General features: G+C 35.3%; 1 protein-coding gene across 4 annotated transcripts in view; it reads left to right on the top strand.

The window, feature by feature from the left end:
* LOC129740228 (uncharacterized) overlaps nt 1–21,597 on the top strand; it is a 444,184-nt gene that overhangs the window by 286,665 nt on the left and 135,922 nt on the right. Inside the window, exon 1 of one of the 4 annotated variants that reach the window (XM_055731836.1) lies at nt 8,601–10,260. The exons of the other annotated variants lie outside the window; for them this stretch is intronic. Within the exon in view, the coding sequence (XP_055587811.1) occupies nt 9,939–10,260 (322 nt within the window). The 5' untranslated portion in view covers nt 8,601–9,938. Of the gene's footprint in view, nt 1–8,600; nt 10,261–21,597 lie in introns of those variants that run through there. 4 annotated transcript variants of the gene reach the window in all.

Here is a 21,597-nt window from a genome sequence, read left to right as displayed (position 1 = left end):
TGTGACGAAAATTTGCTCAAAATTCTGTGAAATTCCAGATTTTTCTGTGATCTCGGCAACCTTGGTTTGCATCGAGAAATTTGCTCTGAAAATCGGATAATTTTTAAATGTACTTTTTTTTCTTTAAAGGTTCAAATTTATTGAATTTGCAAAATAGTTTGAAAGATTGGGCTTCTTTGATTCGAGTCAAGAATAAGTTTTTTTTTAAGAAATGGAAGACTCGCCTAGAAAAAGCTTTATTTATGCCCAAATCAACTAAGTTTGATCTACCAAACTCTTCACCATCTTCACCAATCAGTCACCATGAGTTGGTTGTTCCTACGGCCCTGCTTCCGCTGATCTTTAAAATACTGTAAATGGTCGAAAATCTCAATAAAATTTAATGTGATTTTCAGTGGTTTACAGCATTTTGAAGTTAAGTGGAAGCCGCTATATTGGAATTCAAAGTTGCGTCAAATAGCGAAATTCTGTACGTCTCGGTGGTCGAGTGGTTAGCGTGCTAAGACGGTAATTGCTGGTCCACTGATGACATGGGTTCAATTCCCATCTCGGTACTGGGTGTTTAATGTTAATCTTAAGTTGTCCATGTAATTTATTCAGTCTGTAAAGCCTTAATCGGCTAAGACAATGTATGTCTTTAAAAAAAAACAAAAAAGAAAAAAAAAATGACTTCTTCTAGCTTAGCACTATCAGCCAATTCCCATATTGTGGAGGTGTTTAGTGATTTACAGGATTTCAAGTTTAGCGGAAGCTGCCAATTCGACTTCTTTTTTTTTTGGCCCTTTCACCCTATGTCAATGATGAGGTTTCAAGTGATTATCAGTAATATACAAAAATGAATAAAAAAAATTTCAAAATAGCGTCGGACAGCGAAATTCGACTTCTCGACTCTTTTCTTTACTGTCATTTAAAGCATAGAATAGAAAGGCGGAAGCTACCGTCTTGGATTAATGATTGCGTCAAGCAACAATTTTTTTCTACTACTAGTTGGGCCTTTTCACTCAATACTCATACTGTAGTGATTTCACGTATTTCAAGTATTTTTAAATATTTTTTTTTATTATCTTAACTCAAAAACAATACACATGACTTATTAAAAATGTGTAAAAATGGGAATTCCAATTTAAATATGTTTAATTTTAATCTAAGTTGGCATTTTGGCAAATTTATAGAAACTAAGTAGAATTATTTAAAGATGATGAAACTACTAGGTGGACAGATAAAAGCTCGAGCGCTTTGGGTAGAAGAAACGAATAGATGTTTGAAGATGTGATCTAGGGTATTGTTTTTATCGACAGTATTATACTACCTGTGTGATTCTTTTCCCAGCTACAGCTGGTTGTTTGAAGCAAGTGACGAAGAAGCCACATTGCTACCCACAACCAGCTCAGATGGGTCGAACACATGAGGTTGCGTCCGACAGGGCAATCTAGCCTGAGCGTGTTCGGTTTTGACATCTCGATCGAAAACTGTTACTAATTTCAATATGGTCGTATAATCAAGCAACAAATGGTTAAATCAAGAATCTTTTCATGATCATATGAAAAGAATTATAAAACTAGCTGAATATAAAATGCCATAATAAAACCATAATAAAACTTTTGAATACTAGTTAGTTTAATCTGCGTTACTTGGGAATGTTAAAAAAAAACGAACACACACATATAGGATCTCAGTGAAACTTCATGTTTCTTTGAAGAGATCTAATTTACTTAACTCTAAGGCGTACATCTTTCAAGGATATTATGGCTAGCATCTTACAAATGCTAAAACCACCAGTCCATAGAAAGAGTACTATGTGTGCCGTGATCGGGATTCGATCTCATGGACTCTGGCTTAGAAGACTGGAACGCTATCCTCTAGGCCACGGCCGGCGGCTAAAATGTTGTTTCAAAAAACGGTGCCGAAATCGAACCATGCTAAATTCAAACCATCCCCCTTAATCAAGAGGGCATATTAGATTTGCATGATTTTTTTCATTTTATTCTCTGCTTATCAAAATTCAATATATGGATCATAATGGAAAATTATTTAATCACACTGTGCCGAAGGCCCTAAAGCGCTAGAAGTATGCTTAATGAAATTAGAAAATGTAGTAACACTGCCACATTAAGCCAATACTTAAATGGTCGCAGAAATTTTATTCTAGCATCTTGCTGGAAAAAAAATACTCGGGCTAGTAAAACAAAACCAAATATCCTTCCATACATGACCGTTAAAATAAGGACATTTCGAGCCAAAATTGTGACGGTAGAACATTTTGAAAAACATTACTTAAGGGCAATAAGTGTGAGATATGGAATATGTGTCTTTGAAAGTGGATTTTTACTGTTTTCTTACACATGGTATCAGCGGTGATGAACTGGTTGCAAACTTTTATTTGCCCTTTCAAATTTTTACAATTGAAGCATAAACTGAGCTTATTCAGCTCACCCAGTCTTGCTGAAAAAATCACGCATACTCATATACCTTACAGATATCCCCGATATATCCCCAGATATATCAGTTGTGTGGCAGCGGCCTAAAGAATACTGCCACTGGGATACTGGTCCATGTCGTACGAGGCGACTTATCCAGTACTTCCCAGATACGTTTATCTCATATTTCTGTCTATTGGAAATCAATGAGGCTGTATCTGGGCGGGGGAGGAAAAAAGGTCAAGGTCAATTATTGCATGTAGAGTTCAGAAGTTTTTCAAGTTCAAAACATTGGAAGGAAATGTTTTGAATCTGAATCAGTTTTAAATTCTTGCTAGTATTTTTTGACTTTGTACGTATTTTCTCTTGAGAAGGGTATGCCAATAGTGCATATGTAGTACATGCATTTGCACAAGCTGTATTCTTCCATATTTTCTCGTTTTACCAATTTGGAATATGATTTTTCATTTAAAAAATCTCTTTGCTCTCCGAATAACTCCGTTCAATAAAATCTCTTCACAAGTGTTCAAATGTGAATCGCAAACGCGTCGATTACGGTCCCATTGCTTCTGAAATCATAGAAGAATATGATCTAAATTACATCAGTTATATCTGTTACGTCAAGCGCAAAATTAGTGTATTTTCCTTATAATGGACAAGTATTCAGTCCCTTCTATCTTTGGATTGGTAACAGAATATTGTGGAGGTAAATGTCCGTTCATATAAAGATATTTAATTTTTAAAATTGCGTCATGGTTATTCAATCATTGAAGCCGTACAAATATCGATTCCGTGGAAAAAAAAATTAAAAAAAAAATTCTTTTAGGTTGCCAAAAGGCCTCAATATTCCCTATTAAATCAAGTTTTTGATCAAAACTTGTATCGCATGTCGACAGTCATATCTGTTTCACCTAATATATGTCGCTTCTCTCGTATTGACACATGTTCCCTTAGCTTTAGAATGGTTATAGTGTAAAGAAGAGTCAAAGCTCCTTTAATATCGTACTCTGATATTTCGTATCATACGTCAATCCTGGTTCTGGAATCCACTGCTTCAGCTTCGTGCAGTGTTAATATCGCTTGTTTCAAATTTGGCGTCACAGAAGCTCATTGTAGTCGTCTAACCAGAGCGCTAACTGGTCAGTTAAATAAAAATATAAAAAATCAAGACTTTGTGTTCTGAATCTCCTGTATGGTTAAGCTATGATTCAGAGGTACTATTGTACCTATATTTACCTTCCACTTAGTGTGAACATGTCCCTCTTTGGCCGACTTCATTTTTTTTTTTTTTTTTGAATGTATGTCAGAATTTAACAAAGGAAGTTAAAAAAAAGTCCTTATTTCCAATATTTTGATTGAAAAAGCTTCATTGCTTAAAAATCCCTATGTGGACAGGCTAAATGCCAACTTTGCCATTATAAAATCGTTTATTTGCCCTCATTGTAGCATCCTGGTTAGAACATTTTCTGATCATTGCAAACTCAAATCTCCTGAATTTTGTAGTTGTGAATCAATAATGTATGATTCTTTTAGCTCATATCTGCCGTAATCTGGCAATCTGACGTATGCGCCAACATTACCGATTTGTGTTTTTTGCAGTTGAATGATAGATGATACCAAACTCGACCTAATAACATAAAAATATGTTCAGAAATGTTAAAAAATATCAACATAACATTATGAAAATAAAATGACGTATGCGCCATTTCTACTCAACGTGACGTAAGTTTAATAAAAAATATGTTTGCAACGCTTTGATTACGTCTCAAAGTAACAGTGAGTGTGAGGACCATAATAAAAGACAGCCTTTGTCTAATTCTTTAATTCTACGAATTAAAATAACTAGTGAATTACTAGTGCCAGCTTCAGGACTAATAGAAATGAGGGACAAAACCTTAATACCTTTGTACTTTATACTTGTAAAATGATTATTAATTTCAAAAGGTGTCAATGGCTTTGCCTATTCACGAGGAGGTTGGGAAGGGTGGACGGAGGTGGGTTTGGGTCATAATTAAGTCCTTGTGTTTCATATTTTTTGCATAATGAATATCGCGTTTTAGTGCGGACATACTTGGTGAATAGCTTTGCTTTCACCTGTTAGATTGTAAGCATATGAAATGCTTTTTGGAAACCTGAACCGGAAATATCAGGCTCGACCAGTCGGCGTTTAACGTCGCGTCGTGGCGAAGGCTGTGCTGCAGTATGAAGACTCTTTTCTTATCCAGGAAAGGTTCCAATACTCTTCAATAATTTAGTTCTCCTCACTGTGGAAATGTGATTCAAGCAATTAAATTCACATTTACATATTGTGAGGATCACATTATGCTTCCGTTTCCTGTTTTCCACAGATTCCAAATGCTTCGTTTCACGCTTTGTTAGTCAAGTCACCTGTTCTATTACCGGATTATCCTCAGGCTCACTCTCGCTCATGCTATCGTACACAGCTATAAACTCAAAATTTTTTGGTTCGGATACAGCTAAACCATCCACGAGCCGCGAATATTTCACTGATTGTGAAAGAAAATATCTGGAAATGGTTCGTCGCATGCTACGATGGATGTACGTCATTTGGTCTTGGAAACAGTGAAAAATAATAACTGTTTCCACAACAAAATGACGTTCTTAACATAACTTCCGTTAATAAACCTTTTTCCACAAATCATGTATTTGGCCATGCTTTGTCATCGTTTAAACTCATAGTGTACAGATATGATTATTGAAATTTGCTCGGAGGCTCAATAAAAAAACGTTTTTGCAAAAAGCTCCGTACTGAAAATTTTACTCGCTGGCGCATACGTCAGATTGCCAGATTACGGCAGATATATGCCTGTTTTTCGATTGCTAGAAAGCTTTTATGTACTCCCGCCTATCCTGATATAAGTGTATCTCATTCTAAGAATTTAAACTAAAATTACCCAATGTGGTTATAAGCTTCAATGCTTCAAAATTCCTACGTGGATCGGCTTTATGCCCTAAATATTTATTTATTTTCTAATCCTTTTATGGTTTTCAGGTTTCTCAGGTATATGATGAAATCTGTAAAAAAAAAGGCTAGGCACAATTTTCCCGTTTGTTTGGATAACGTGCCGCTATCAAGCCTACCCCTTTTCTGATACCTGATACCTGATCCCCGTGAATTTTTCAAGTTGGGTAAAAAAGATTTACTAATTTAAGTATAAAGTCCGCGTTCAAAAACCATAAACTATGCTTTTACCGAGAACTAGATCTTTCTTCTTAGAGGGCTTTGTCTGTAAAATAACTTCATAACAGTTATCTAACAAGGATTTAAAAAATTCTGTTAACTGTTCGCCATGGTTTGTAACCTATTAAAAACACTAGTTTAAATGAGCCGCCTGACAAAATTTGTAACACAACATAACTAGGGTGATTTGCCAATCGTTGTCCCCTTACCCATTGTTGCACAGATTGACTCAAATTGGCAATATTTCAGCTGTTTTTCAACTTTTTCCCAAAAATAAAACTGAATCATGTTAATTGGAATGTTAACTGGTGAAATCATGCTTTGGCGATATTTTCGGCTGTAATGAATGCATCTAACGACAGTTTTAATTTTTCTTGTTTTTTTTCACGCTATTTTTATGCTATTTGTTAAACAAAACCTTAAGATTCCTTCTTCGACAAATAAGGTTTTACGTCAGAACAAAAAATTTTTCGTATCAGTTTTCTTCATGAAACGTTTGCTGGACAATTTTAACACCATGATTTTGAAAAATAAAATTACGATCCATACACAACCAGAAAATATATTGGAAAGTGCAACAATTGGTCCGCTCAATCTCCTCCTGCCCCATTGTTGTACATAAGTCCGCTGCAAAATTTCTATGGAAATTTCAAATTTAATAATTTGTATACCTCCAAAAACATAGCATGGTTGTTTATACTGCCAAAAATAGCAAAAATTTTTTTTGAAAATTCAGAACTCAAAAAAAATAGTTCTGAATTAGCGCAACGTGTTTTGATTTGTACGGGAAATGAAAATTATCATTCCAAAATCACCAAAATCAATCACCAATGTATTAAAAGTTTAAAAAACTTAATTTTTCGATTTTCGAAATATTTTTTTTGGTTTTTTCAATACATTTATTGTGAACAAAAACCAATCCTAACTTGTACCCCAAGAATGATATTAGATGTGTTACAAAAAATTTAAAATTAATATTTTAAAATTTAAGAGTTTTTGATTGCTAATTTGAAAGCTGGTTAACCGTAAGATGAAAATAAAAAATCGCAATTAACTGCTTTGCATAGCAAATGAGTTTAATGATTTATATAACATTCGCAAAAACATGTCATGAAACTATTGAATGCTCCAACAAGCAATGCATTCCGATTTTGTTATAATATTTTTCGCGAAATACTTTTCTTCTTCTCATGCTGGCAAAAAAAGAAGCATAAGTTTTGTTAAAATCAATATCAAATCAAAGACAAACTTCATTTCTACCTTATTTGAATTTCGTGGAAGGTTTCATAAGCAAAAATTTCTTCTTCCACACAAATTTCCATACAAAATTGAACACGTTCTTTGATTACATGCAACTGAAAAAAGAACTCGGATTGTCTTTTAATATGACATGTTTTTTTGTTAAATACTGGATATTGGCGTTTAACTATTAGTTTTAGTAATTTCTGTGCTTTAATCAACTGTTTCCCACTCAGAATGTTTATATTCTATGCACTTAAATTCGTATGCATTAAGTAAAAATCGATAGACTTTCAAATGAGTCCTAAAGCAATTATCTTATAAAATCACATTTTCTTCATAGGGGTAAAAGGGGGCAAAACCGACCGTGTCCTTTTATCCATTCACCTATAAATAGGCACTTCAAAAAAAGATTTAGATACCTTTCATGAAATTTCAATAACACAAAATTTTATGTTGGTAGAACATATAAAGAAAAAAGCTCTATACTGGGAAAATAACACTTTACTCAGATGGCTCCGGTTGAATTCAGAGTCATATTTGAGTTTCTGAGGAAATTTCACGTGTGATAAATGCGATTCCAGATACTCAAACCAGCGGCTTAGTGTTTTTTTTGTTTGATTTTGGGTCCGAATTTTCTTATTGAGCTTTGGACGCTTTATATGGAAGACCCCCCTAAAGAGGGGCCGTCTCCAAATTTGATTTCATTTGAACTAAAAGTTCACATAATAAACTTCCGTAACAAATATCAGCCTCTTTGAACACATGGTAGCTGAGCCTTATGAAGATTTTCGAAATGTGCAACAATTGGAAAAAATCGGACAGCATTAAGTACAAAATAAAATTTGCATGTGCAACTATTGGGCACAGACAAGCTATTTTAAATGATTTTTTAAATTTTTACTTCACTTTTTTTGAACATTTGAACTTTTGGATGTTGTTGACCAATCCTGTATGAGTGCAATCGACAAAACAATCGAGTGAATTCGGTTGAAATGACTGAAATACAGCATAAAAACCAAAATATTGTGCTTAGCTGTTCAACGATTGGCAAATCACCCTACCCGCTGTAAAAATCCCATGATTGCTCACAGAAAACCGAACCTCAAGAATATGTGGGGGCGACTTAGTCAGCAGCAGCACCCACTTATCGAGGCGTACTTACAAAGCGCTGCCCATGCGCGTAAAGCGTCGCGCTCCTCGCTCTCGTCCATCAAGTCCGTCAAGTCGATCAATGCAACGGCGTCGCCGCTGCCGCTGCCACTATCTTCATTCCAGATGTTCAAGTATGCAACTAAATTATCTAGCACCAGAAATGCCATTCCCATCCCATTCAGTCAGACATGCATTCATTCAAACCTAGGGAGAGCTTACGCTAACGCTTGGGTCTCTAAAGTTAAGTCCAACTTAAACCCACCACCTCAAGAGTGGTTGATATTATTGTTGCGTCTCTCTCAAGCAAGGCTCAAGAACCCCATTCAACGCACAAACCGGTCTTAAGGTTCTTTTTGAAGTGCATTCCACTTGATACAGGCTCTCTCACCTGAAAAGTTGAATTTTGAACAGTTGGTTGTTTACGTTGAGAAACTCACCACAGACATTGCCGCCGTCAGGCGGCACGACGCCGGACCGTCGCCGGCATCTAAAATTTAACACCGGACGTCGCGGCGGCATCGTCGTCGCGTTTTTAGTAGCGTTCTTGCGCATACCGCGCGTACGCCTCACAGTCGACTAGTGGCGGTCGTTGCTGTAGGACACGATTTGTGGTGACACGCGATCATCGATAGTTTAGTGGGTTTCAATTCGCATTCTAGGTTTGTTTTTGGAGGTGAGCAACTTGCTGTGAACGAGAGGTTCCGGATTGTGGGTTAGGTTTGGCGCCGAGTCCGTTGGAAGTGATGGTGGGGTCCGATTAGTGAGTTCTGATTGGTTTCGATCAAGCGTGACAGTTGTTCTAGATTCTTGGTGATTCGATCGAGAACTTTTTTAAGGTTTTCATCATAACATCAACTGAAGTGAGTTTTTTTTTCGGCTAATTCATGAGTGAGATCAGAAAACATTGGAGTGAAAACTAGCTGCCGATGTTGTGATTTCCGATAATTATGCTCGCCCAGGCTTGAGTGAAGAATAAATCGAAAGTAAAGCGGCAGCCAGCAGCAAAGAAGCAAAAGCAGCAGAAAATGCAGCACGCTATTGTGGCTACTGGGGAGTGAGAAGAAGTATGAACGACCTCGAAATTGAAATTTTGAGGCGGTAAGCCTTCATCAACAACTACGGCAGCCGGAGTTAAGTCCAGTGATCGTGTCTACGATAGGCTTCAATGATCGCCGCCACCGCGCGTTTTGAAAGTTTTTCCTTTCATCTTGTTGTCGGTTTTGCTGAAGCGTGGTAGTGAAATGCGCTGAAAACCGAAGATTTTGTGTGATCGAAAAAGATTTTCCTCAACACGGACCCGGAGCCCTTCCAAATTTCGCGTGCCTCAGTTCGTAGCTAGAAGAAGCTTCCGAAACCTATCGCCTATCGCCGGAAAAGTCCATGTCTAAGAAGTGAAGAAGTACCTTGACTGTAGTCGGATGCTGCCAACTAGCTTAGTTCAGAGTGATCAGTGAGTGATTATCTTCGTCGATCATCGACAGGACAGGTAATCTCCTACGCCTCCTCTCGATCGCGCTCGGTTGAACTCGATTTGATGCAACACGCGATCCGACCCTGAGACGTCAGCGCGGATCTTGCGCATGGCGCAAAAGACCGCGAAGCGCGCCCGGTAGAAACTCGTGACTAAAACCCAACAACGATCAATCGAACAACCCAAGAGAGGTAAAAAACCGTTTCTAAGCTGCCGCCGACGATCGACGACAGTCAACTATACTTTTGCTTAGCTGTGATCGACCGACAGACGGACTAATTCGATGGTTCAGTGAGATCGAAACCGATCCCCCGCAAACGAAAGTGAAAAACCCCAACCTAGGTCTAGTAGTAGTTTCCAACAATGATGACGGGAACCGTAATTTTGTCGGAAAAGTAGTCAACTTCGGACTCTTCTCTACTTCCAAAACCGTTTTGACCTTCAAAACCCCGCGATGAAGACCGGAGGTCTCAATGGGTCCTCCTCAGCTGGACCACCAAGTCTTCTGCTAGGGGTCCCAGACTCCTTTCAACTGACCACCAATGGGGGTGGAGGGGGCTCCACCGCCATTTCTAGTGCTCCGGAATCGGCACCGGGATCGCCACCGGCAACCTCGACAACAAATGGCACCGGGACCGGGATCTGGGGCGATATTCCCACGGGAAGTTCGGGGTCAATCGGAGGCGATGTCCCATCGCTGTCGTCGCTGTCGCGACTGAATAGTATGGAATGCTGGGACTACACCATCGAGCTGGAGTGTCTACGGGGACCGGAAGGTAGGTTTTCGGTTGGGGCGATCCCAAGCCCTTTGATTTGGAAGGGCGATAAGCGAAAGCTGCGACTATAAATTGAAAGCTCACTGTGGTGCTCGATCGATATTTTGAAGCGAATTGCCCTAAAAGTTCCCAGACTTGATTGCTATTTAAGTTCAAATTAACAGTTCAATTTTTTACCTAAATTTGTTTCCAGCTGATGATTTATAAAACTTTTTTCTTGATCTTGAAAATTGTATTTCGACTTCCATTCTCCCAAACTCGTTCCGTTTTTTTATTCTCAATGTCTTTGAAAATTTTTGTGTTGTAAAATTTAAGTTCATTTGACTTTGGCGATGAATTATATGATTTTTGAAGCGTAAAAATATTGATTTTTTATTAGGCGACAGCCCTGTTAGTAATTTGATAAACATTTTTTAGCATAGCCATGTAAATATTTTACATTTTTTATAGGGAATATTTGATATTTTTTATGTACACCGGTTACGAGATATAAATAGGGTTGCAGAAAAAATCGTTGTTTTAGCTTAGCTTAGCTTGATCAACTACTCACATCCACCTTAAGTCATTGAACCCGAAATGCCACTTCAAACTATTACTGAAACTTATTTGATAATACTTAATACTTAAACATTTTGGATTCCATAACCGCAAGCGTGGCTAAGTAGAACGAATTCCACATCTCCATCAGGCCACATCAGGCCATCAATTTTGTCCAGAGGTCAAAATAATCGTGTCTGGGATTGACAGCATATTCTCAAAGAACAAAACTGATGCTCTCTCTTTATACATCAATAACGGCGCCGGCCACGTCCTAGTAGTCAATTGATAGAGAGGAAAATAAGAGAAAAGGATGAAAGAAATCAAACTTATGCTTTAGGACCGAGGTCACCTCTGCATCATAGCAAAACAATTTTGGTGCGGATGTGGGAAAAAGGGATATGATCGGGAAACACTTTCGATAAGTGTAAAGATCTTATTTTCGAAACCCATTTCCCTATGCTTCTATTGTTCACTATAAAGATCTTTTTTTTTTAATCCAAAAAGAATGTGATTGGCAATGTTGTGACACTAATAAAATAAATGCAATGATATTTATTTTAAAAATAAATAGGTGCTTGTTTTTTTCATGAATAATTAAATGCGCTGTTCTTTTTAAGTTCGTTGACGTGTAACTAACATATGCCTCAATTAAAAAATCATTTTTCTTATGGCCTATTCTTTTTTCATTTAATGTATAAAGAATTTTTTTTTTATTTATTGGTTTTCAAGTGAATATCAACTTTCAGTTATTTCTGGTACTCGTTGGATTTTTCGTTTTGAAAACTCTACAGAAAAATATTACTAATTTAATGTTTTTTTTTGCAACTTTTCAACCTCATCTAATGCGACGCCTGAGACTTTGAAGTCCACTAACATGAAAGTTAAATCAAATTTATAGTAAATTTTAGCAGATTTTTAATTTTCTTGCCTATTCATGCGAATATTGATGAAAAGTTAATGAACTTAATTATACAGTTTGACTTCTGATAACGATTCTACCGAGTAATGTTTGATAGCGTATTTTATTCATCTTGAAACGATTTATAGTAAACATTTTAATAATATTAGAAATTTTGAAAATTATTATCATTTAAAAAAATAATGCTTAAAAAAAATTAAAAGCACTAGGTTCAAGGGCAAAAAGAAATATTCTTAACATGATTAATTTTTTTTTTAAAAACAATCTTGAATCGAACCAATTTAAATATGGCAGCATATGTAAGCTAAACAAAATGTCCATTGTAAACTAAGGAAAATGATAAAAAAAAACCAACACTTATCTTAATGAGTCCTCCAAAGGTTACCGTCTTTCACTTAGGGAGATGATCCTGGGCCAGTCCGGAAGGCCTAGCGCTAGTCCTTTTGACTCAGTTTAGCATAAATCTCAATTCTTCAATTCACTTCTCGGAGTTAAAATTTGCAACCGCATAAACAGTCACAGCCTACCAAGTCCGGTTGCCAAAAAAATCGTTGTTTTAGCAAAAAACCATTCTGACTTTCTGTTAGTCAATCCAAAATTTCTGTTATGGTTTTTGTGAAGGAAGTAGCTAAAATTTCTCAAAAAATACATGAAAAAATTTACATTGAAAAAATCTTGTTTCTCTAAAACGAAGTAATTAATCTGAAACTTACGTTGATATTAAAATTTTAATTTTGAAACACAAAGAAAATTTATAAAATCTGTAAAATCGACGAGTATTTTCAAAAATCTTTGTTCTGAGACACAGATTTTGCGATGTAAATTTGCTCAAAACTCTGTAAAATTCTAGACTTTTTGTGATTTCGACAACCTTGATCAAAAGCCGCAGAATCAAGTATATCCAGGGATCGATTGTCCATATTCTTAAAATTCTTAATTCTTATTCTTGAAAAATAGGAGAGAGCTTCAAAACAATGAATAAACCCTTCAATTAAAAAAAAAATCGCCCGATTTTGAAGCGGGAGTAGAATTTTAATACAGGCAAATTTGTACATCATTTTCTTTTTTGGATTCGGAGGAGTTGAAAAGTTTTATAGACACCATTCCCGGTCTAGGAAACAGCTAAATCATCAAATTTAACGTTGATCGTTTCAATAGTTTTTAAAAATTGTTCGAAATGTGTCATATTTTTATAATTTTCGTATGGGAGAATCCCCCTCTTTCAAGTCAGAACAGACAGACAGACAAACATTCATTTTTATATATATAAATATTCAAAATAGTAGTTTTAAAAAACGATGATCCTTAACCTTAAGCTAACGTTTTAAAATGTATGAATTTTTGAATTGTTTGAAAATTTTCGAAAAAATAGGGATTATCTTGAAAAAGACTCACCATAATTCCTAAACATATATGTGAGAGTAAAGTAGAAGATTTTTTTTTAATTCAATTTTTTCTCGAATCAAACCGTACCTAAGCGTTTAAAAATTGATGATCATTATTCCATTATTTCCCAAAAAAATCGTTCTTGAACACGAAAACTAATTCTTTTCAAAAAAGAATTTGAGTTTTTTTTCTAAATTTAATTAAGCAAATAATGGTTATAAACCCGGAAAGAGATACGTGATATTTTTGGGCATCCTGGTCTGATTAGGCTCATCTTGAATTCTTCATTGAACTCATTAAAAAAACTGAAATAATCGATAATCTAAGCAAAAAGCGATATTTGTCAGCATTCTTTAGTAAGATTAACGGTGAAAGATACGCGGATACACCTTAGATGTTTCACTGAAACCTTGAATTTTTGGTTATTGGTTAGCTTTTTCAAAATTACTCTTGGATATTTCATAAACTATCCAACATCATTTGAAAAAATTGACAAATCTTCTATTGTATGAATTTTAAAAATAAATATTCGGCCTATTCGTCGTATTCTGCCGAATACTTAGCTCGACGGCTTAATGGTTTTTTGGTGGTCTCGGCGCCGAATATTCGGTACATCTCTGCAACATTCATACATACATGTTAATGAGGCAGCTGACTTTTTGCTGCCATATGATTTTTCGATGCCGTTTGGGTCACCAAGCATCAGTGTGAAATTTGGGATGATTTGAATGATTCCTGAGTTAGCGCAATGCGTTCCAATTTTGTATGGATATTTGTATGAAAGAAGAAATTTTTGCACATTGAATCATCCAGAAAGTTCAAATAAGCTTGAAATGAAGTTGGTCTTTGATTTTTTGTTTTCACTATTTTTAAGCTTCTTTTTTTTGCCAACATGACAAACAGCTAAGCATTTCATGAAACAAGTTATGATCATTTAAAAAAAATCTGAATCGATTGAAAAGTATTTAAAATAGGCAGACTTTGCTTGCTAGAGCTTTTAATAATTTCATAAAATGCTTTTACAAAGGTTATATAAATCAATAAATTCCCAGGATATGCGAAGTATTTCTTGAGATTTTTTATTCTTATCCTACGGTTACACAGCTTTCAAATAAGCAGTAGAAAACACTAAAATTAAAAAAAAAAATTGGAAAAAAATAGTAAGGCATCGAATATCTTTTCTAGGGTATATCAAATTTATGTTTAAAATAAAAGTTATCTAAGTATTGTATCCAAATTTTGCAAGTAAGTATGAAACTCATTCACGATTAAAGCAACATTAAATTAGAATAGATAGGTATAAACATCCAACGGTTATTTAAGGTCTCATGTATTGTAGAGGCTGAACATTTTCTCAAAAGTTTCAAATATGGACTTTGGAAGCATCGATAAGAACTCAAATTTAATGCTGAGTAGGATGCTATGATTGAGGTAAACGAAGCTGAATAAGATTTAAAAAAACTGTTTTATGGAACTTTTGATTATTTGGGATTAACATTTCGCCAAATGGTGGTGATGGACAAAATTAAAAAAAAAACGAACACACACAAATAAGATCTCATCGAAACTTCATGTTTCCTTAAAGTGATTTGAACTCTACTTAATACTAAAGCGTTCATCTTTCAAGGATATAATGGCTATCACCTTACTAATGCTAATACCACCAGCTCGCAAAAAGAGTACTATGTATGCCTTGACTGAGAATCGATTTTTTTTTTGTTTCGATTATAGTCGTTTTACCATCTTTATGGCATTCGCGACTTTATCAACGTTACAGTTGGCGGATCGTTATTGAAAAACTTATCCGGTACAACTGTGCTCGAACTCGCGGACATCGGCTCAGGAGACAACAGACTTGCCAACTGAGCTATATCACAAGCCCACTGAGAATCGATCTCATGACCTTTTGCTTAAAAGACTTGAGGCCTACTATGCCAACCGTGGCCTGCTATCATCATATGCTAACAAACCGGGAAAAAACTGGAATGTCGAATCAATACCGGAAAAATTTGGATTTAAATTCCATGGAAATAATGCGTAAAATCTCGGGATTTCTTAAAAAATAGAATTTTATTTAACTAAACATATATTTCAGCGCTCTGAAGTGCTCTAGTGCCATGTCCAGAATATTTTAAATTTATTATGTATGCGATAATTAAACATTGTGAAAAAGATACCTAATAACTGGAATTATTCTACATTGGTCTGGAATCAATGATTTTTAAAACTTTATCAAGTGCCTTTTTTTCAGAAAAATTATGTCAGGTGAGTCGAAACTTGAAAAATGAGCAGAAATTTATCTTACATTATTTCAAATGCACATGGAACAATTTCGAAGAGTCGAACCAAAAAGTCGAATAAATTTGTGAACGAATAAAGATTATTTGTTAATAAAAGATAGTGAAATTGATAATAAAAATACATTCACGCAATTCAGCTCACCTGCAGATCAACGTATATTTGAATTGATTTATTGATGCATATATGGGCTGATATGGGCGATATCTTAAAATTGTCTTAAATATAGTTGCCTTCTGAAATATAAAACACACTGCTTTTTCATTGTTTGAACACTGGAGCTTAAACCAATAATATTATTAATGCTGTTAACTTCGCTCATAAATCGGAATGTTGGCTCGATGCGACTGTAATTTGTTCTTCGATTTTCAAAAGCGTCTACGTTGTCTAAGAGTCGAGGTACTGGAATTGGCCGTCAATCGGGAACTCAAAAACGTCGAATTCACGATATCTCGATCTATTTTTAAAAGAATAAAAAATCGTTGATGATACTTATGAAAAGATTTACAAATATCTCATTATCAAAGGTTTAAAGAAAAATGGAATACCTACTTGATTGCAAATGATTTTTTTTTACAAAAATTTACTCATTTTCGGCGGTTTTCAGAAGAGATTACGAAAAGCATCATTACTTCTTACTTCTAAAAAAATTAAATTTTCAAAAATCAAAACTTTTTGGTTTGTGTTATAAGTATGTACTATACAAACTGAAATTAAAAATAAAACTATTGAAAAAATTGTGAAAAAAAATCAAATTACTGTTAAGTAGCAAAACCTTGAGGGACGTAAGTTATATGGTTTCGAAAATATTTATTTTAATATTAACTCAATATTTAACTATTGGCAAAGATATTATATTCTATCAAGATACCCGGCTGCATAGATTTTCGAATAAGTAGTCTGGGACATCGATACGTTTGTTTACGGTGCTGCCACTCGGCGAAAAAGTCTTCAAGCTTTAAACTTGCATGCAAGTTGAAAAACGAGCAAGTTTTTCATGCGACCAACAAAACTACGTACCTAAACATTAAAAAAAATAAACGTTACTTTACCCAAACAAGAGTTTTGTGAAAAGAAACTTTGGCTCAGGTTTTTTCTCTTTTTGCTCGATTCGTTGGATGGAATAGATTTCTTTCGGCTGTCCTTTAAAGCAAGGCATCGGTGAACACTGAGTTTGTCAAAAGGGCAGATTCTGGAGAAAATTAATATCAAATAATTTCAAATTTCGTTTTATTTCGAACATTTTCTCGTTTCACTGAACATACATAATTGAAGAACTAAGGAAGTAGTGCATACGGTTCTAGGGATCATTTAAAGCAGATGTTCCTGCAGATGGATTTTCATTGATGATTGATCATGTTGAGATAGGCAGCTCAAATTTGCAAACAAAAATCAAATTTATTATAATGGAATAAATGGGAAAGCTGCAGTTCGGCGGAAAACGAATCCTTTGGTGGCTTATTTTAGTATCGATTCGTTTTTCTTTGAGCTTTTTTATAATCACCGATAAGTTCTTTTAGCTGTTTTGTTATCATTTTTGAGGTTATTTAGAGCAGGGACGGCATGAACATTCGGAAGCAGTCCTGCATTTAGAATGATGTTCCCGGAAAGGGTCGTCGTCTCGTTCTGTTGGCTCCTGAAAAACAAAATCAAATTTTCAGATTAAAAACCATAAATCTTTTAAAAGTTCGAATCTCACTTCAAACCATTGCAATTGCCATAGTCCCAGAAGTAGTTCTCGGTGATCATGTTCTTGAAGTCCTGCAAAGCGTTTTTGCCTCGCAGGATGATTTTGTCCCACAGGACCTGATTGACCTCGTTCTGTTCCGTCTGGTATTCGGCCGTCAGACACAAGAATAGCTGCTTCACACTCCAGTTGAACAATCTATTGAGATCGAACGTCAGGAAGTCCAGATAATTCTTTTCCCAAGAAGCGCTGAAGTCCGCAACGTTGCTGAGAGATTTCATCGAATCACTCCCACACGAAAAAATGAATCATGAAGCTTTCAACGATTGTGGTGTAAACAAAAACTCCAAAGCATGCTGTTAAAATTTTCGAATTAATGGTTAAAGCCTTATTCGTTAATATTATTTTGGCGCTAGTGTTTTGTCCCCAAAATTTCTCAGAAGCCGATAGTATTTGCTATTGGGAATCTAGAATGCATGAAATTTGGTGGCTACCGTGTTATTCCGTTCAGCAATGAATGTCCAAAAGATGAAACAAGATACCAAGTTTTTCTGGGATTCTGTAATTACAGATCATAAGTTTATGATTTACGGAATCACGTTTGAATGTTTTGATATCATCTGCAATAAGAATTTTAACAAAAAAAAATCAGAATTTGAATAGGCAAAATTCTTTCTGAGAAATGCATTTAAATTTCGATTAATAATCTAAATTAAAACTTCGGATTGTATATTTTCACTTCGGATTGAAAATTCAGATTCAGATTAGGCTCAAAAACACTTCAGTACTATAGATGAGAATCTAAATCAAATTTCTGAATGCTTGATAAGAATAAGATTCATCGGAATCAATAGTTTGAGCATCAGAATCAAAAATAAAAATTTGAGTTCTGCAACCAAATTCAAAATTAATTTCTTATTTATGGTTCAGTATTTCAATACCAAATTAATCGTTCGTGATTCTTATTTAAAATTTCAGTAAACAGAGCGCAATAGTTTTATTGGACAGGATGAGGACAAAAAAAAACTAATTTTCAATCGGAACTTAAACCTGAAACTTTGAAAGTATCACAATCCCAATTTTTGCTCCGTGAAATGTGTCCTTTGCATTTCAATATTTATTTTCTTTAAAAATATTAACAAATATTACCGTAATATGAATAAATTTTATGGCTTCTCTCACTTTTACGTTCAATTTTCCAAAAATATGTTCTTTTGGTAAAAAAAAAACTCGTCAAACATTATCTTTTGTTTATTTTCGAACCGGAAACACGAATGAAGTTTCTGTCAATTAACAGCATTTTTTGTGATCAATTTTGATTTTGTGAAAGAAAACATTGATTATGATTTTTTTCCATACAAACATCCGTCCAAGAAAGAATGGAATCATCTGTTGGAGGATAATGAACCTTATTTTAAACCCGGCTCCATTTATGATCACGTTAATCGATTATGACGAAACTTGGCCAGGTACTAGTTCATTGATTTTAAATCTTTGGACCAAATTTCAAGATTTGTCAATGAAAAATGTTAAAGATACAGCGAATTTAGTGAAGCAATCTTAAAATTTACACGAGAATAGCTGTATTTTTTTTTCGAGTCATATCACAGTCAGAGTGCACTGCTTCACGCTACCAAATACTTTTTTTAACACAACTTTATGTACATATGTATTTTCGTCGTTTTGAGGATGTTGTTGATATCTTCTTCAGGAAAAGTTTGTTTTTTTTTTAATTTAAAACAGCTATAATTTGAATTGAGTTTCGAGAATCTATTGAAAATGATTCCCACCTTTCAATTTCAAATTCGATTCACTTCATCAGCAACATTTGTTTGCAATTGGGGTACCCCAATTTAAAATCCCTCAATACGGATATCTAGCAATACTGCTGTTCAGCGAAACTGGTTTCAATTCTGTAAACCCACTCCACCCAACGTTATGCTCCATCAAAGGAAGCATTCAAGTACACACATGCAGCATCCATTGATGGTGCATCTCGTTAAAAAGAGGAAAAAGCGAGAATCTTTGACCTCCACAATTCCGGTTGAGCTTTTTCTTATTTTTTTTCCCTCGACTCCTACAGTTGTGAACCCTTTTTATTGTTTTTGTTTCTGTTTATCATCCCTCGGAACCACTTTATAGCGAAAGGGAAGTGTAGAATCTTGTCCGGTGCGCATGGTTCGAAAACCTTGCTCAGGTGGGATTTTTTTATGCTTTCGCAGAACCCAACCAGAAGGTTCCAAACGAGAAGGTAGCAGCAAGGTTCAACGCGCTTTCTGTCTGATTCATCTCCGCCTGATGCGCGGTTTTGATACGGCTCATCAACCGCAGAATATGTATGCGTTGTTGGGTTTGTTTATTTATTTTTTTTTCTCCCCTATAAAATTTCAACCCATGTTGTGTTTGTTTGCTTTTGAATCCAGGTTGTTGGTAGCTTCCAGTAGAATTCTCATTTCGATTTCCCGGACCAATGGCGTCGAAATTTCGTCGTGTCGTCTGAAACCAGTCAGAGTGGTCGCAGTTAATGAAACCGAGTTGTTACTAATTTGGGACCGGAAATAGGCATAATTATTGGAATTGTAGCCGGGGTCCGGATTGAAACAGCCGCCGCTGCCGGTCATTTGTGCCGGATTGGCCGGTACAAATTGTGCCATGCCGAAACCGGAATATCTTTTTCATATTTGCCTTTGCGTTCAATTCGTCAACTCGACAAGGTATTGCTTCCGGAATCAAGACGGTGGCAGCGATGACTTCGAAGTTGTTTAATAAGGGTATGGATCGTAAAAATTTCTCTTCTACTTTCCGAGGCACCGAAACCCTGGGGGCAACCTGACCTGATCCGGACTGGCCAATTCCCAAGTCGTCGATGGGATGGAGGTGATTAATTGGCGAATAATTTAGTCGAACCTCGAGGCAGATTTAAACCACCGAAAGAAAGACCCGGAATGCACCCGACTTGATGGTGATGAGGTTGTAAACTTGACCTTGTTTCCTTTGGGTCAGATCACAGCTCGAGGCCAGAAAATAAACATAACCTCGGTCGGAACGGGATATTGCCAACAACAGTCAGTGGCCAAAACCATACGTTTCTCATTATTGGCGTGGCGCCAAGCCAAACATAACCAACCATAGCATTGCCCGACATGGATTTGGTGAAATGTGTTATTTCCTCAATTTCGCAACGGTTTGGCAATCCGCGAGAATCGGTGGCTTTCAGCTAAATGAATTTAACATAACCGTTTGCGTCTAATTTCCGGTACGAAATAGATTTCGACGATTTGGGAAATGCCATCTGGCGTGCGAAGCACTTGTTCCAAATTTTGCATAAGTAATGACAGCTTGAATCAAAAGTGTCCTTCAAATAAAATTTTTATGAAAAAATCTTAGTTATAGACAAAAGGTTAAACAGCAAAAGCTTTAAAGTTTAGTTCAAGTACATTCAAAATCAAATTTTCCTAAATAAAAAATATTTTTAGAATCGATTTTAGAACACCTTGAATATTGATAGTTTTACATTCTTGTATCTTGCATTCCCGCGTAAATCTTTTCAATGACCATATAAAAAATCTGTCATTGTTGAAAATTTTATTTGTTTTCTTAAAAATTTAAATTGTTGGCTTTTTTTGCTCTCTAAACTAGTAAAATAAAAGAAATTTTAAAGTATTTACCAAAAATGAACAACTGTTGTTCCGGAAAATTATAAAAAATTGAGAAAACAATCATTTAGAATATCCAAAATATCAAAAAATTCAAAAGACTAAAATTTTTCAAAAAAAAAGAAAATTCTTAATTTTACTCAATTTGAAATTTCAATTTTTTCATCGAAACACATCAGGAGATATTGAAACGTATTTTAAGCTTCTAATAATCCGTTCATGATTATTTTGATAAAACTTGTTGAAAAAAGTTCGTTTTTGAACGCAAAAATCAATAACCGGGCCGGACCTTTCCAAATTGTATAGGAAATATCCGTGCAAGTCTGGATAAAACCCGGCAATCTGTTGAGCTTATCCTTGAAAACACAAAGTTGCACCTTAAAGATATTTGAATTTTTACGATGATTCAATTCAATTCAATTCAATTCAATAAGACAAACTGTTATAGTAGAAACCATAAATACAAAAAGAACCTATTGGTAATGCAAAACTCTTGTTCCGGGATATTATCAAAAATTAGAAAATAGTATAAAAAGGAAGAAAAAAACAAAATCAATGAAAAGCTTAGAAAAAATCTAAAATACATACATCTAAAATTTCTTAAAAGTCAAAACACTGAACATTGAAAATAATGAAAATTTTGAAGTGTTATACATTGGAAAGTGCGAAAATATCCAGAATGTCTAGAGTTTCATAATTTAAAAACGATACATTAAACTGTCTGGCGTAGAAACGGGGAGGGGGGGAGTGGTTGAGATGGCTTAATCCCCCCCCCCCTATAAGAGTCCAGGGAAAAAAGCAAGGTATTCTACTCTACACTCGAAATTTTAAATTTTTATCAAAATTTGGAT

This window comes from Uranotaenia lowii, chromosome 1 (genome assembly GCF_029784155.1).
Source record: "Uranotaenia lowii strain MFRU-FL chromosome 1, ASM2978415v1, whole genome shotgun sequence".
Taxonomy (NCBI): Eukaryota; Metazoa; Arthropoda; class Insecta; order Diptera; family Culicidae; genus Uranotaenia; species Uranotaenia lowii.
The sequence above is the reverse complement of the archived record's forward strand: the minus strand, read 5'-3'. Positions and strand labels throughout refer to the sequence as shown.